At 46.5% G+C, this 16553-nt stretch overlaps 1 protein-coding gene across 3 annotated transcripts in view; it reads right to left on the bottom strand.

The window, feature by feature from the left end:
- Positions 1-16553, bottom strand: part of ZER1 (zyg-11 related cell cycle regulator) — a 30123-nt gene that overhangs the window by 5155 nt on the left and 8415 nt on the right. For all 3 annotated transcript variants that reach the window (XM_075015336.1, XM_075015334.1, XM_075015335.1), the window contains 12 exons: positions 15812-16248; positions 14294-14470; positions 13053-13167; positions 11593-11739; positions 11062-11235; positions 10290-10505; positions 8908-8949; positions 8430-8549; positions 6664-6779; positions 5105-5293; positions 4683-4780; positions 3887-3989 (listed from right to left, as the gene is read on the bottom strand). In XM_075015336.1, coding sequence (XP_074871437.1) covers positions 3887-3989; positions 4683-4780; positions 5105-5293; positions 6664-6779; positions 8430-8549; positions 8908-8949; positions 10290-10505; positions 11062-11235; positions 11593-11739; positions 13053-13167; positions 14294-14470; positions 15812-16248 — 1934 coding nt within the window. The remainder of the gene's footprint in view (positions 1-3886; positions 3990-4682; positions 4781-5104; positions 5294-6663; positions 6780-8429; positions 8550-8907; positions 8950-10289; positions 10506-11061; positions 11236-11592; positions 11740-13052; positions 13168-14293; positions 14471-15811; positions 16249-16553) is intronic.

Below are 16553 nucleotides of genomic sequence, written 5' to 3' on the forward strand. Positions count from 1 at the left end.
TGTGTCTAGCAGCCTGCTATCCTAAGACATGTATCAACTCAGTACCTGTGGTACAAGTATATCTCAAAAACAGCTCTAATTATCCACTTACCATCCACCCTCCCAACATTAGTATATATCCAGAGCCAAAACTGTCCATTTATCAGCCCACCCATTGTTTACTATCACACCCGCATTTCCCATCCAAATATATTTGTCATCCACACATCTAATAATCTGCTTGTCCAAACATCCAACAACTTTTCTGTCATCTTCCTTTGTTTCCACACGTCCACAACTTAGTTATTCCTTGTCATCTACCATATACTTACCATACTATTCATTTATTCATATGCCTTCCCAGTGCCTTTTTTGTAAAAGGAGAGGTGCCGGCGTTCAACCAGCTCTGCGCACCTCCCTTGTTCCAATTTCATGTCTGGGTCTGCCAAGGTGCCGGTACTCAGTACAGGCAAATACCGGCACAAAAAAATCACCGTATATTTCATTCACCATTCCTCCACTGTTCCTGTCACTCATGCATCTTCTGACCCACACGAAATCTATCTCTGACACTGTCTTCCATAAGCATCATTCATCTCCAGATTTTGACAGCCCTTCAGCTACTGGAAGTGTCTGTCACCATGGCTGCCAATGGGAGGAGGGAGGAAACTGCCCCAGGGCCTGGCCATTCAAAAAAGCCTGAGGGTCCCGGCCACTACCACTGTGGCAGCAGCAGCATCCAGCATGTCAGGCAACAACTCTGGGTGGCACCAAGGGCAGGGGCAAACACGGCCCCGTTCTTGTGGTGCTGAGGGCTGGCTACCCAGCCCCATCCATTCCATAAGCACAGAGCTGCCTCCCACCCTTGCCTAGGGGCCCAGTAATCCCCTCAGCCTCCCTATTTGTCATCTACGCACAATACACATATTTCCAGCAAATATCTATATCCCATCCATCTTTTCAATTTCCCCTCTCACTATGAGGTCATAGCTCTCAACTTGCCATGCACCAGATATATACAACTGGCTTTTAAAATCCAAAAGAATGACCTAAAAGAAAGGTTCTGATGTCAAACGTCAGAGGAAGAAGCTAGGGAAGAGGATAGATTCTGTTTACCATGCAAGACATTCTCCATCCATTTTGTCATGGGATTCAGCTTTTCTGGCATCAGTGATGTACAAGAATAAATAGTGAGATAAGACAGGTTTGGGGGATGGAAATACACTGGAGCTATCCTCTTAAAGCTATGAGGGGGAGGCCTTGTTCTAGACTTGAGTTCAACAAACATGGAGGAACTGGTTGAGAATTTTAAAGTGGAAGGCCACTGGGTGAAAGCAATCATGAAATTATAGTGTTAATGATTCTAAGGAATGGTTGGAGAGAGAACAGCAACATAAAGACAGTGAATTTCAAGAAGGAAGACTTTAGCAAACTCAAGGAATTGGAAGGTAAGGTCCCATGGGAAACAAATCTAAGAGGAAAAGCAATTGAAGGACGTCTGACAATTCTTCAAAAGGATATTATTAAGGGCAAAAGAGCACACTATCCTACTGCATAGGACAGATAGGAAGTATGGCAAGAGACCAGCCTGGCTTAACCAGGAGATCTTGAATCTAAAAATCATTAAGGAGTCCTACAAGAAGTGGAAACCAGGTTAAGTTGCATGGAATGAATATAAACAGTAGGGGCAAAATTAGAAAGGCCAAAGCACAAAACAAGCTCAAATTACTTAGAGATATAAAGCGTAAAAACAATCTACAAAATTATTAGAAACAAGACGACGACCAAGGACATGATAGGCCCATTACTCTATTAAGATGGAAAAACAATAATAGAAAATAGGGAAATAGCAGATGTGCTTAATGAGTTCTTTATTTCAATTTTCACCAGGAAGGTTAGTGGCGACTGAATGTCTAACATAGTGAATGCTGGTGAAAATGAGGTAGGTTTAGGAAAAGAGCAAGTTAAAAATTACTTAGATGTGTTAGGTGTCTTCAAGTCACCTGGGCCTGATGAAGTGCATCCCAGAAGACTCAAGAGAGCTGATTGAGAAGATATCTGAGCAATAAGCTATTATTTTAGAAAAGGGCAAATACAATGCCCACCTATAAAAGGGGAAATAAGGGCAACCCAGCTAACAACAGGCCAGCCAACTTAACCTCTGTGCCAGGAAAGATAATGGAGGAAATAATTAAAGAATCCATTTGCAAATACCTAGAAGACAATAAGATGATAAATAACAGTCAGCATGGATTTCTCAAAAACAAATCATGGCAAACAAACCCAATAGCTTTTTGATAGGATAACAAGCCTTGTGGATAAGAAATAAGTGGTAGGTGAGGTATAACTAGACTGCAGTAAAACATCTGATACATTGTCTCATGACCTTTTCATTAACTATGAAAATACAACTTATATGAGTTACTATAAGGTGTGTACATGTTTTGTTGCATAACTGTTCCCCATCTGACAAAGTGGGTCTTTGCCAACGAAAGCTTATGCTCCAAAATGTCTGTTAATCTATAAGGTGCCACAGGATTTCTTGTTGTTTCTGAAGATACAGACTAACTTGGCTACCTCTCTGATACTTGTTCCCAAAGAGTAGTTATTAATGGTTCACAGTCACGCTGGAAAGGCAAAAAAGTTGGGTTCTTCAGGGATAAGTTTTGGGACCAGTTCTGTTCAATATTTTCATCAAAAATTTAGATAATTGCACAGAGAATATACTACTGAAGTTTGCAGATCATATTAATCTGGGAGCTGTTCGTTTTGGCAGACAGGATTATAATTCAAATTTACAGGACAAACTGGAGAAATGGTTTGAGGCAAATAGGATAAAGTTCAACATGGAAAAATGCAAGATACTCCACTTATGAAGGAACAATTAAGTTCATGCATAAAACAATGGGAAATGACTGTGTATGAAGAAAGGGATCTAGGGGTCATAGTGACCACAAGCTAAATATGAGTCAATAGTGTGACACTGTTTCAAAATAAAGCAAACATTATTCTGGAATGTATTAACAAGAGTGTTGTCAACAAGATAAGAGAAGTAATTCTTCCACTCTGCACTGATTAGGCCTCAGCTGGAGTACTGTGGCCAGTTCTGGGGGCCGTACGTCAGAAAAGATGTGGACAAATTGGAGAAAGTCCAGAGAAGAGCAACAAAAATGATTAAAGGCCTAGAAAACATTACCTATGAAGGATGATTTAAGTAATTGAGTTTGTTAAGCCTGGAAAAGAGAAAACTGAGTGGGGACATGATAACAACTTTCAAGTATCTAGAAGACTGTTGCAAGGAGAAGGGAGAAAAATATTCTCCTTAACTTCTGATTATATGATGAGAAACAATGGGCTTAAATTGCAGCAAGGGAGGTTTAGCTGGATATTAGGAAAAACTTCCTAAAAGTCAGTATGCTTAAGCATTGGAATAAATGCCTAAGGAGGTTGTGAAATCTCTATCACTGAATATTTTTAAGAGCAGGTTAGACAAAGACCCATCAGGGATGGTCTAGATGGTGCTTGGTTCTGCCAGGAGTGCCAGAGACTGGATTTGATCACCTCTTGAGTTTTCTTCCAGTTCTCTGATTCTATAATCAGATTCAGTTGAGAGGTATGGCTCTAATAGTCACCGAAATATCTTCCAGCAGTTCATCAATACCTTACCAAACTAATCCGCCAAACTCAACCATCCATTCCTACTTGTCTGGTCCCCATCTACAAACACCTCTCAGTTCACCTATATCCTTCCCGTCTTTTCTATCCAATTAGCCACAATACTCCTGCATTGTCTCCATCCCTAATCACATATTCATTGGCCTTTCTTTGGTAGCTTTATTCTGACGCTTAAATATAGAGAATCCTAAATCCAAATTTCATATTTAATAACTACTTATTGGCTTCCTACCGGGCCATTTCCTTGGTCTCCTGCCGTGCTGAAGCCATCTTAATCACATCCTTCAGAAGGGGCATTCCACCTTCTTTGATTAGGAGGGGGCAGTACTTGTCAGCTGTAAAGAAGGGGAAATAGAACTCTGAGACTCTTCACTCCTACTGGGTCAATTCTCCACATTCTGGAGCCTGACTCTTCTCTCAATGCAATGAGCTCAAATCAAGAGGAGATATAGAAGCAGTGAGAAGGTTGCTGGCTGGTTAGCTGCAGGATACAGGTCTCTCTTTCTAGTGACCCAGCCTTAGAAGCATCTAATCTGTAGATGTGTCAGAGATAGAAACCAATTTAGTGCCAAGCTTGCTGGAGTGATGGAAGCTCCAGAAGGCTGATCTCATGCACTTAATTTAAGTTGTCCTCTTAGTTCTGGCTACACCCCTTGAACATCTTTAGCAACTTCAAGGAGTTGCCTTGTAGCTAGCCACATATTCTATATTAACCTAAGAGCCTCTGAAAATATTTTCCCCTCAAACTTTCAGGAGTGTCCCCTCTATTATTTTTGCATCCATAGGATGAATAAATTTTGTTATGTTCATATGTGCATGTGAACCACCAGTAGAAACACATGACACCCAGCTGCTGGCGCTCTGCTAATCAGACGGGCAGCTCCTGAATCTCTCCTGGGAAGCTGCCCAATTGCTCAGCTTCCCAGGAACTCTCCATTTCACCACTCCTGCTAACACGTAGAATGTAGGGAGATTCACACCGCCAACCTTTTAATTGGATTTATAATGTACTTTATGGAGGGACTTACGGTAAACAGAAACAAGGTTATACAGAGCCCAGGTAGCCCAATGCTGGCTGACAGGTGAGATCCCTTGTGGAAGGAGTCGAAGGATTGGTTCAAATGACCTGCAAAAAATATTAAGAAAAATATGAAAAACAAAAAAGCTGCTGCTTCAGCCTTTTTTTCCTGCTTGGTACTGGAAGCCTTGGAGTCAGAGCAACACTCCCTCTAATCTCCAACAGTAGCTAGTACCAAATGTTTCAAAGGAAGTTGAAAACCCCCAGCTAAAATAATATGTTTATATGGGAAATTTCTTCCTCACCTGAGGGAGAAGGTCTATATTTGGTTAAATCTCCATCTTTCTTGCAGACTTTACCATGTTACCAGGTTACTGTTTGGGGAAAAAATCCCCCCTTCTGAATAAATGGGCAAAATCCAGCCTCTCTCACCTGTAATTAATATTTCTTCTGGAATTAATGTCCCAGCTCTGGATGGCTGTCCACATCCTGTCTACTACTTCCTCTCGGCCTGGCTCACAGATACCCCATACCTCTGGGCCATCAAACATGATGTGGGAGAGAACTCCACATGCATTGTACGATACTTCAATCCCATCTGCTTTGCTCTCCAACAGGTTGCTGCCAAGACAGAAGATAAGGCTTCAGAGGTGCCAGGACAGCCATGTGCAGCATATCACAGGCAAAAAAAGAACAGTGCAGGCCCTGTGAACTCTAACCAGAGCTCATCAGATAAGGTATCAGCTCCTAACTGGACTGGACAAATCAACCTGTACGAAACAGCGTGACAAGCACCAGCTTCCCAAACTGGTTTTATTGATCATATGTTGTACGTCAGTTGCAGCCAGCACTTCAAAATTCCAAAGCACTCTACAAACTGGGCAAGTTCAACTAAGGTTTTTTGTTTTGTTTGAAGGTGGGGGGAGCTGATGCACAAATGTTAAGTAACTGCCCTGCCCCACACAGTGACTCAGTGGCAGTCAGGAAGAGCAGCCTGCAAGGCTTCCTCCCCTGCTGCCCCGTGCAGGGCAAGCCAGTGCTGGTGCTCCAACCACGTGAGGTGAGGGGGACACTGAGCCTTGGTACACCCTCCAATATCCTCAGCCTCCTCCCCAGAGGTTCCCTACCACACTATGAACTTTTTTGGCCTCACCCCAGAGCCTAGAGGGACACCACAAAATCCAGTAGTCCCAGGCCCCTGCCAGTGTTAATCTGATCCTGGAGTTAATCTACGCCTTTACACTCTGAATCTTGCCCGGCTCCCCCATGGGGCTGGAGCTTTAGGGCAGTGTCTGTTTTCTGCTTCTCAGATGGGGGCCACATCAGTGAGGTTTCTTCCTCTTTCTCCTTCTCACTTGGGGGCCAGGTCAATGAATGTTGGATTTTTGTTTATTGCTTTGCTTTTTGTTTGTTTGCTTCTCAGTTGGGCTTGTCTACACTACCTCCCTACTTTGAAAGGAGGATGGTAAGCAGGGTGTTGGGAGTTTATTAATGAAGTGCTGTGCTGCATATGCAGCCCTTCATTAAGCAAATTCCGCCCCCACGGCAACTCCGAAGCGTTAAACTTGGAGGTGCCGGCTTGTGTGTAGCTGCGGCTCACCCGCCAGTACTTCAAAGTGCCTGGGCTACTTCAAAGTTCCTTTACTCCTCAAAATTTTGTATCCTCAAAGTTTTGAGGAGTAAAGGGACTTCGAGGTACCGGCAGGTGAACCGCGGCTACACACGAGCTGGCATCTCCAAGCTTAACGCTTCAGAGTTGCCGCGGGAGGGAATTTGCTTAATGAAGCGCTATATATGCACTGCAGCACTTCATTAATAAACTCCCAACACCCTAATTACCATCCTCCCTTCGAAGTAGGGAGGTAGCGTAGACACAGCCACTTGTGTGTGGTCCCTGACTGATTTTTCTGGGGGTCAGTGGCCCCTGACCCAAGAAAGGTTTCCTACCCCTGCATTAGACCATACTACTTCCTGATTAGCGATGCACCAACCTGAACACACTGATGAACTGGGAGGTCATGAGCTGTGGACGGAGCTCTTTCACCTCTGCCACATTTCCCAGAAGGCCCAGCATGTTACGATGTAGCTCTTGCTTCTCAGGGAACTCCTGAAAAAACAAGGAATATCTTTAAAACAAAAGTATGACCACTGTGACTGTTGATGCAGCACAACTTGGAAAGCAGGGTACTTCTCAGCAGTCAGGGACGGAGCTCTCCTCTGGGTGTGGTGAGGTTTTTAGCATTCAAAACATGGCACATGGGAGAAAAACAAGCCACTGTAAAGCAACGGACAGTTCTCCACTGCTCACCATGGCCACTTCACTCAGAGGAAAAAGACTCTCCAGGCACAGGAGAGAATGGGACAGAGTACATGAGGTATAAACATGCAGTTTCCTTGTGCTTGTAGGGTGTATGTATGTGGAGGGGGGAAACAGAGCGTGTATGAATCTTTTCTTCTTTCTCTCCATGCTTCTAGCAGCCATCAGATGAGCCAGGACTCCATCCAACTGCTTGCTACTATGACAGCAGAGAGCAGAGATTCCCAAACTGTGGTAGGTGCACCATACTTCTGGGGCTAGAGAGGGAAATTGTACGATGGTGAATTTTATTATATTCATTATTCCATTTGCTGCATTTTCATAATAGGCTACTTAGATAAAGCTTTAAAACTCTGTGGGAATTTGTTATGTCAAATAAGGTAGTCAATTTACTTAAAGATGTACCAGTGAGAATACAGATACACAGAGATGCTCAGCTCCAAGCTCCATACCGCAGGGGTTCTATTGTCCAGCACATTTCCACCCTGAGTTCAGAACTCAGTCAGAGGTTTTTTTGTCCCCCGCCACCCCCCGAATGTATATGTCACACTATGGCTACATCTACACGTGAAGCCTACCTCGAAGTAGCTTATTTCGATGTAGCGACATCGAAATAGCCTATTTCGATGAATAACGTCTACACGTCCTCCAGGGCTGGCAACGTCGATGTTCAACTTCGACGTTACGCAGCACCACATCGAAATAGGTGCAGCGAGGGAACGTCTACACGCCAAAGTAGCACACATCGAAATAAGGGTGCCAGGCACAGCTGCAGACAGGGTCACAGGGCGGACTCAACAGCAAGCCGCTCCCTTAAAGGGCCCCTCCCAGACACAGTTGCACTAAACAACACAAGATCCACAGAGCCGACAACTGGTTGCAGACCCTGTGCATGCAGCATGGATCCCCAGCTGCAGCAGCAGCAGCCAGAAGCCCTGGGCTAAGGGCTGCTGCACACGGTGACCATAGAGCCCCGCAGGGGCTGGAGAGAGAGCGTCTCTCAACCCCTCAGCTGATGGCCGCCATGGCGGACCCCGCTATTTCGATGTTGCGGGACGCGCAATGACTACACAGTCTCTACTTCGACATTGAACGTCGAAGAAGGGCGCTATTCCCATCCCCTCATGGGGTTAGCGGCTTCGACGTCTCGCCGCCTAACGTCGATGTTAACATCGAAATAGCGCCCAACACGTGTAGCCGTGACGGTCGCTATTTCGAAGTTAGTCCCGCTACTTCGAAGTAGCGTGCACGTGTAGACACGGCTTATATGTAACAGTGAAATATGGACAGATGGCTAAAGACAGGTAGTGTTAAGAGCAGCACCGGTAGTATCAGTGATCATAAGGGCAAGGATACATGGGTAGCTGTAAACCAGGAAAGGGGTATGCAATAAGAAATGCTTGGGAAGCTCTGGTGTACAGAATACTGAGCAACACTTACTTTCAGACACTCCAGGAAGAGTTTCATGCCACTGTAGTTGAGAAACATCTCACAGTTATCGGGGGTTTCGTCTGTGATATTCCACAGCGCACTCCAGGAGAACTCCATCACCTGGTCACACTGTTGAACCAGAGGGAAGGAGATGGTAAAAAACACAGTGAAGTACACGGCACAGACAATTGCAGACAGACCTCCTGCAATACAAGGGCCCAATGCAAACTCATCAGCAGGATGCGGAAATCCTGTCACCTCAGAAGGAACCAGTTTTTGTTCAGTTCAGACCCACCAATGCAAACACTGCCATTATCCAATTTCTTCAGAGGAGCCAAGTCCCCACAAGCCTCTGGGGACACCTGAAACATTGCCAGAACAATGTCACTGGATTGCCAGCAGCCCAACGCTGACTTCTCCACCTCAGGGTCAGAGTGACTACAAATGAAGTGTATTTGGCTTCCATATTTTAAGAGGAAACACTTACTGTTTTATCCAGCAGCTTCTTCTGAATCAGCTTTAGCATGGTCTGGGAGCAGAGAAAAGCGAATAAGAAGTGTCAGAGCAGGTCAGGAGGTTAAAATTGAAGACTGCATATCAAACTCAGTCCTGGCATAGGCAGGTGCAGCTCTCACTGGAGTCAACGGAAGTTATGTTTACTCATGGATTAGATTGGGCTCCATGTAGCTGGAATCTGATTCACAGAATAAAAACTCTTTCCTTCCCTTCTCAGAGTAATGTTATTTTCCATGGCAATGTATAAACAATGATCCTAGAAGTTTGTGGACTTTAACAGGGAGGCTATTGCAAACTCAAGGAAGAGTCTGAAAGTGGTAATGAAGTCAAAAAAGAGTGAAGGAGACCACAGGAAAGAAAGGGAAGAGGTTGGGGAATGGAAAATTTTGTTGGAGAAGATGAAGGCAGAGGTAGAAATGGGAGAGAACTCGAGCAGAGTCTTGAAGGGGAGGATAAGGAGCTGAAATGGGTGTCAGGAGAATTGAAGCCAGAAAGAAATTAGCAGAGTGACTTCCTGTAGAAGAACCCCTCCAAGACTGTGTACACACATCCACAATTTCTGGTCCAGTGCTTGGACAGTATTGTCTGTCAAGTGGGACAAAGAAACGTGTCCCCCTAATTTGTGTAACTGAAGCTGTGAAGGGAAGTCTGATTCTTGGCACACTGGACTGAGGTGCCATCCATGCAGTAAGCATGATGGAAAGGTTCTGCAGACGTTATTATTCCCAAACAGGCAGCAGCTTTTCCTGTCTCTGGAGAGGCAGGAGAACCCTTCTGACCTGCTGGGCCATTCTGCATCCCAATGCAGGGGAAGAGTTGAACTCAGATATGCACAAATGAAATCCCTCATATTGCTAACAAGAGCTAGCTGCAGAAACAAGTGTTTTGTGTTTCTAGGAGGAAAAGAAAACTGCTCAGTGTGAAGCCTCCCCAGACAACACTTTTGTTCCTTGGACCAGTCTGTCTTCCACTGACAGAGAGTGGCCCAGGGAGTTCTGGGGCTTACCCAAGGCTGCACTGTAAATTTGTAGCAAAGCCATGTACTGAGATCATGCTGCATCTCTCACCCTCAAACAGATGCTGCCTCCGACAGAACATCAAGAAAGTAATTATCTCCCCTGCTGAAATATTTTCAAGGAGCTACAACTGAGGATAGTGGATTCCATGACAGAACAGTATTACTAAGACTCTAGGTCTTCCTGACTGCAGGATTTTCTGTAACACTTGGGGACCGGATTATTTATTGGGCCTACTCCCCAGACATTTCCAATGGAAGTCATTGAAAGTACTTTCCCACGGGACACAAGCTCAGTCTGGCCTAGGGATTAGCAGTCATCCTGCGACAATACCAACCATGACAAAACCCATCTTGCCCACAGCCTCCTTATGGTCGTTGTCCACTTGGCAGACCAAGGCATTGCAGAGGTGTACAGCGATGCGCTGGATGGACTCGTCCTGCCGCGTGGGATTGAGGATGTTCAGCAGCAGCTCATTGACACGACGGTACTGGAATTCCAGCTCCTCTGGGATGCTGAAGTTACACAGCGTCAGGCAGCAGTTCCGCTGCACCTACCCAGGGAGATGCAGAGAAAGCTGAGGGCTCAGCTGCCATGTGGGAGGGTCCAGCAGGTATGCGCCAAACCCCTCAAGCACAAGTACGGCTGCCATACAACACTGTCGCTATCTTCCATCTCGACACCAACACTCCCAGTCATGTGCATCACCCTCCAGCCCACCACCATTCTGTACATACTGCTCAGTGCTCTCACTGCATTCGCACTCTCCATCGGCTGCCTAATGCCACCACCGCCTGCATGCCCCACACGCAATCCAAAGCCAGTCACCTTCACTGCACAGACACTTGGACCATTATAGCCTCTTTCTTCCCCCATATTACTACAGAACTACATCATCATCACATGTACAATGTAGGTGCCGCCCTCCCCTGCACCCACCCATACAGTGAATGCATAACCAGCTGTAAGCAAGAGCGTCTCTAGAACATGTCTTGGCACACATTCTATGGGCTCAAAGTGCCCAGAAGGTACAATGTACTGGAAATGGACTGGGAGAAAGGGAAGAGGGAGAACAGCGAGAGCATGGTGAAGTTTGACAGAGCTCGTACTGTCACTTCCTGGTAAGACTCCATGCCGTTCAACACCACCTGGATGACCTGACGCCGCAGCTTCACACTCTGCTCCATCCGATACTCCGAATTTGTTAAGTAGAAAAGTGCTGCGCTCCCAGTCACCTGGATGTTCTTATCGTACTTGTGACACTTGAGAGCTGTGATCACCAGCTACAAAGGAACAACGGGAGCTTTTAGTGAGATTTAGTAACAGCTGGGACCTTATGCAATCATTACCCCCGTGCAGGAAAAAAGCAATACAAGCATTCAAGGGACAGAAAGCTCAGGCACCCCTGGGAAAGGCTGCTCCATGAAGTTATAAGACACCTCCTAAAATCAGAGCTTCTATTTCCATTGTGCTGCTAGAACATCTCTTTAGGGGCCTGATCCACTGACTTTATTGGGATTTGGATCAAGCCCTAAGTCACAGGGAAAGGATTGATTTTGGTGCTGTAAAATCCCCCTCCTCCTTAATGCAACTGTGCTGAAGGGGTGAGAACTGCCTGTGGACAGGGTCTACATGCTCACCTGCAGTGCTCTTAGCAGCTGGTTGCAGCGCTCAATGCGGGCAATGTCAAATAGGAGATTGATGGCTCGGGAGGTGATTTCAGGACGGTGTTCCGTGTATGCCTCAATAGCATTCAGCACCTGCTCTTCATTCTTGTCCCCACTCACCTGGCAGCAAGTAAGGAAAAAAATCACACCCACGGAGGAAGACACCAGCAAGAGAGGGGGTCGTTCAAGAGAAAGGCTAGCAAAGGAATGGGACCCCTGCAGGGAGAAAAATCTGCAGGTGGCAGTTCAAATGGCACATGAAGGCCGTGTCTACACGTGCCCCAAACTTTGAAATGGCCATGCAAATGGCCATTTCGAAGTTCACTAATGAAGCGCTGAAATGCATATTCAGCGCTTCATTAGCATGCGGGCGGCAGCGGCGCTTCGAAATTGATGCGGCTTGCCGCCGCGTGTCTCGTCCAGACGGGGCTCCTTTTCGAAAGGACCCCGCCTACTTCGAAGTCCCCTTACGAGCTCATGGGAATAAGGGGACTTCGAAGTAGGTGGGGTCCTTTCGAAAAGGAGCCCCGTCTGGACGAGACGCGCGGCAGCAAGCCGCGTCAATTTTGAAGCGCCGCTGCCGCCCGCATGCTAATGAAGCGCTGAATATGCATTTCAGCGCTTCATTAGTGAACTTCGAAATGGCCATTTGCATGGCCATTTCGAAGTTTGGGGCACGTGTAGACGTAGCCGAAGTCTCTCAGCACCTTTCTATTCTGCTGGCAGCATTCATTCCGAGGAGGCCCAAGATATGAGTACACAGGCTGAGCTACCTTTCTGCCCAACCCTACAGGAAGTGATCCCTGCAGGTGAAGGTTGTTATCTCTTTGCAGAGTTTTGTTTGGCTACTTCTGCATAAGCCTCAGACATCCATTGTGCCACACACAGAGTGGGGCTGGATAGGGAGCAGGTATCTTTACCAGGCTCCTTGCTAAATGGCTGTTTTTAACCCTACCAAACATTGCAGAGGCCGACATGGCCAATAAGCAGTCCGCTTTGCAGGCTGCAGGCATGTTTTGCCAGGGTTAGCCCTGACACTTTATTTACCTTCCCATCCACAGGTACAGCCACTTGCAACTCCCATTGGCCACAGATTGCCATTCCCTACCAATGGGCACTGCAGGAAGCAGTATCCCAGTGCATGCCACCTCCTGCAGCTCCCATTAGCTAGGAACGGCTATTCGCAGCCAACAGGAGCTGCAAGCGGCCAGACCTGTGGACAGGCAGGTAAATAAAGTGCCAGTGGTCAGCTATCTTATTGCCAACCCCAGCACAGGGCATGGACGTTTCATCACTGCAGCATTCTTCCATCAGAGGACCCATAATTCAAAAGGCACAGATACCACTTCCACAGGATCAGAGAGCTCTGATACACAGACAGATTCTCCAACTTCCATCAAACATTTCTGAGACTATTTCCACTGGCCCTTTACCTTGTAGGCTGGAATATGTGTCAGACGGCACAGAGAGGTCTCAAAGAGGCCCAGGAATTGAAGCGGTCGTTTCAAGTCCCTGAAGGGGGCAATGCTGCTCTTGGATGGCTCAATGCTAGGAAAAGAAAAGATCATCCATTTCTGAGCTCTGCTTATTCAGCTGCCTCCAACACAGAGCGAGTTACAGAGCTCTCTGTTTGCTCCAAACACACTGCACAAAAAGCCAGAGCAGCTGGGTCTAAATGCAGTCACATCCCTTCAAAATCCTGGTAAGGATTTCTTAAAGACAACTGCATCTTGAAAGACTGTCACATCGTATTCCTTGCGATTCCTACTGTTCTGCACAAGAAGTGAACAAGTCCAACAGAAACGACAGTGGGAATTCAGGCAGGGAAATTATAGTTACCCAAATTTGGCTAGGGCAGCAGGGTTATAAAAAGGGCCATGGGATTTCTAAAGACCACAAATAGTCTGGAATCTGATTTCACTGCTGTCTTCTTCGAAATTCTACAGCCAACACTTTATGCAAATTCTGTAAAGAAGGCTGTGTTGCAGCAGAGCAGTTTTGCTTTCACACCATAATGGCTCAGGATACCGGTGGGCAAAATTCATGGCTGATTTGGAATGAGAGATGAGAGTGCTCCTTGAAAATGCTGGCTGGCTTTTCAAGGGGTCCTGGGGAAGTGAGAGGCCCAGCTCTCACTGGGTGTGGTATGGACAAATCTCAGTATTAGCATTGTAATGCCAGCTCTCTAAATTACCCACAGTCATTTTCAACTGCAGAAGTAATAAACACTGTAACGCTGACGCAGTAAGACTACTGTGCTCCACCCCAAAAGTCACTGGATTTCAGTGGTAGACAAGAGTTCTCTGAGTACAGTCTGTGGAGGGATCTGTGGGCCCTCTGGAGGGAAGCGGATGGTATATAAGCTATTTTTACAGCTGTCGGTAAGTGAGAAATGCATAAGGACAGCTGCAAAGCCTATGTGGATGTGACTGAGAGCCAGGTAGGATCTATTTACTATTCTGTAGCCCTCAAACCACAGTGATCAATCCCACTTGGGGAGAGGCTTTAGAATCACTAGCAATTGGGGACAAATCTCTTTTTCTTTTTATTATTAATTGTGCTAATGAATTCTAAAGTCCAAGAGAGAGATTTGTCCTTCCTGCAGCTCTCAATGAAATCTCCCCTCCCAGAGTTCCACAGTGACCTCCATCCCTGCCTGGCCTTCTAGCCTTACCTTGTCTGACCCACATTCTCCTCAATGCTTGGAATGCTGCAGTTCTCCAGCATGGTGTGCCCTGAGATATCTAGCGAGGAGAGGTTCACCAGGTTATCCACAAAGAGGCTCAGCACCCTCCGGGTCAGCTTGAATTTGTAATAACTGGACAGGCGGTCTCGAGAAATATCCAAGTGCCTGAAAATGACAGCAAGCATCTCAGTCTGGAGAGCATCAAGTGGGTTTTCCCCACATCCATCCCGTCCTAACCCAGCCCTGCAGAGACAACACACAAGCACAACTGTTGTTTTTTTCAAGACACCGGAATGTGAGTTTGTGGGACTAGCAGCAAGATGGAGTCCTGTGTATAACCTAAGTGCATGCAGTACCCTTGGAACACACAGTAACAGATCCCTAGCAGGCACTTGTCCAGAATGATATATAAAGAATTACTCAGCTAAATAACCAGAATGGCAACTACTCTAGGCTGAGCAACCTACCTTCCCAATCTTCATCCCAACCACTGGATCATTTCTCTAACCATGGAACTGGCTACAGATCTTCCATCTGGGGATCAAATTGCACCGGAAGATCCTCTCCTCCCCAGAAAGGCTACGTTCCCCACTGAATGAGACAAACTCTTGGCTTCCTCCCTTTGTCTCTTCCTTTTCCAGCCTGTATACTGTTGTATCCAAGGACAGCAGCAGTTCTCAAACACTGGGTTGGGACCCCGAAGAAAGTTGCAACCCCATTTTAATAAGTCTAAGGGTTTCATCACTTGGTGACAGGACTCAGGTTTCACGCCCACTGCCCCTGGGTTTCAGCTTTGGCTGCTTCACCCAGAGAAATGGGTTGCAGCCTTTGTGGGGCAGTGGAACTCAGTAAGTTTTGGTGTTGAAAAGGGGTTATGGTGCATTGAAGTTTGAGAACTTCTGCTATAGAGAGATCTTAATAATCTCTACTACACCAGCACCACTGCCTAAAAGTTTTGGTCAAGTATGCTCCCACCAGGACGTACACAGATACATACGTGTATGTGTGAGAGAGAGAGAGATTGGGTCGCCCATTAGTAATTTAAGATTCATAGGCTGGAATTTTCTAAAGGCCTAAGTGCCTCTTATCTGTGAGCCAGGCTTAAACACTGGACTTTCTCATTTGATAAGCAACTTGCAGGAGCCAGTTTTGGTTTCACACTGTAAGTACTGCTGTGATACCAGCATCCAAGCGTGCCCACAGACCAGGAGTAATTTCATCTGAGGATCAGATATAAAAATACACAGTCTCCTCTGAGTGCTTTATCTTGCTGTCCTTATGCATGAAAAACCTCCACAGGCTTCAGCCCAAGGGCTTTGGGCTGCAAAGGGAGTGAATGATCAGGTGCCTTTATGGGAAACTCAATTCCTCCACCACCACAGCCTAAGATTTGGCATAAAGAAAATGCTCTCAGAAAATCACCACAGGGGCTCAATCCTGAGCAGCTCGGAACACCTGCAGCTCCTCGGAGAGGAAGAACAAGGGAGGAGGGAGGCGTCTGCTGACCTGAGCTTGCGGAGCTGTGCAATCACTTGAATGTGCTCCTCTGAAAGGTCCATGTTGTAAAGCACTAAGGAAACCAGACTGTCTTTCCACTGGGTCAGAAATGCCACATCATTGAGCTGGATCCCAGAGAGATCCAGAGCAGTGAGGGAGGCCAAAGGTCGAAGCAGAGTCTCCACATTCACCCCCTCAGTCATGCGGCCCAGGTTCAGAAAACGCAGGCGGCTGAAGCCCTCAAAGGTAAAGTCCTTGACCAACACCTGGCGAGTGGGATTCACCAGGCAGTCGTCTTCACAGCCTCCAGGATTCTCTTCCTCATAGAAGATATTACTGCAGCCAAAGAGGCTCAGAGAAACTAGAGTGTGGCTGAAGCTTAGGAGGGTCTGCAGGCTCTTGGCTGTCAGCTTCTCACAGTTAGTCAGATACAGCTCAACAAGGTCCTGGAAGGCAGGAAGCCAAAATATTAGAATTACTTCATTGTCAGTGTTCCTAAACTGGTTCCTACGGCAACTACTGCTGGGAAGGCCTGGGCCTGGAGCCCTCAGCTCTCACGCACCCAGCATTTCCACACTGGTCTGTACAGTGGCTCCTGCTGGGAACAGCTATGACTAAAATCCTCTGAGCTCCCACAAAGTCAGTGGCCCCACTCCATTCTCTACAACAATTTATGCTAGGAAAGGCTGGGGATAAAGAAGCCTCAAGTTCTCCCATAGCTATGATTTTGATAAAGCAGGCAATAAGTACA

This window comes from Carettochelys insculpta, chromosome 21 (assembly GCF_033958435.1).
Source record: "Carettochelys insculpta isolate YL-2023 chromosome 21, ASM3395843v1, whole genome shotgun sequence".
NCBI lineage: Eukaryota > Metazoa > Chordata > Testudines > Carettochelyidae > Carettochelys > Carettochelys insculpta.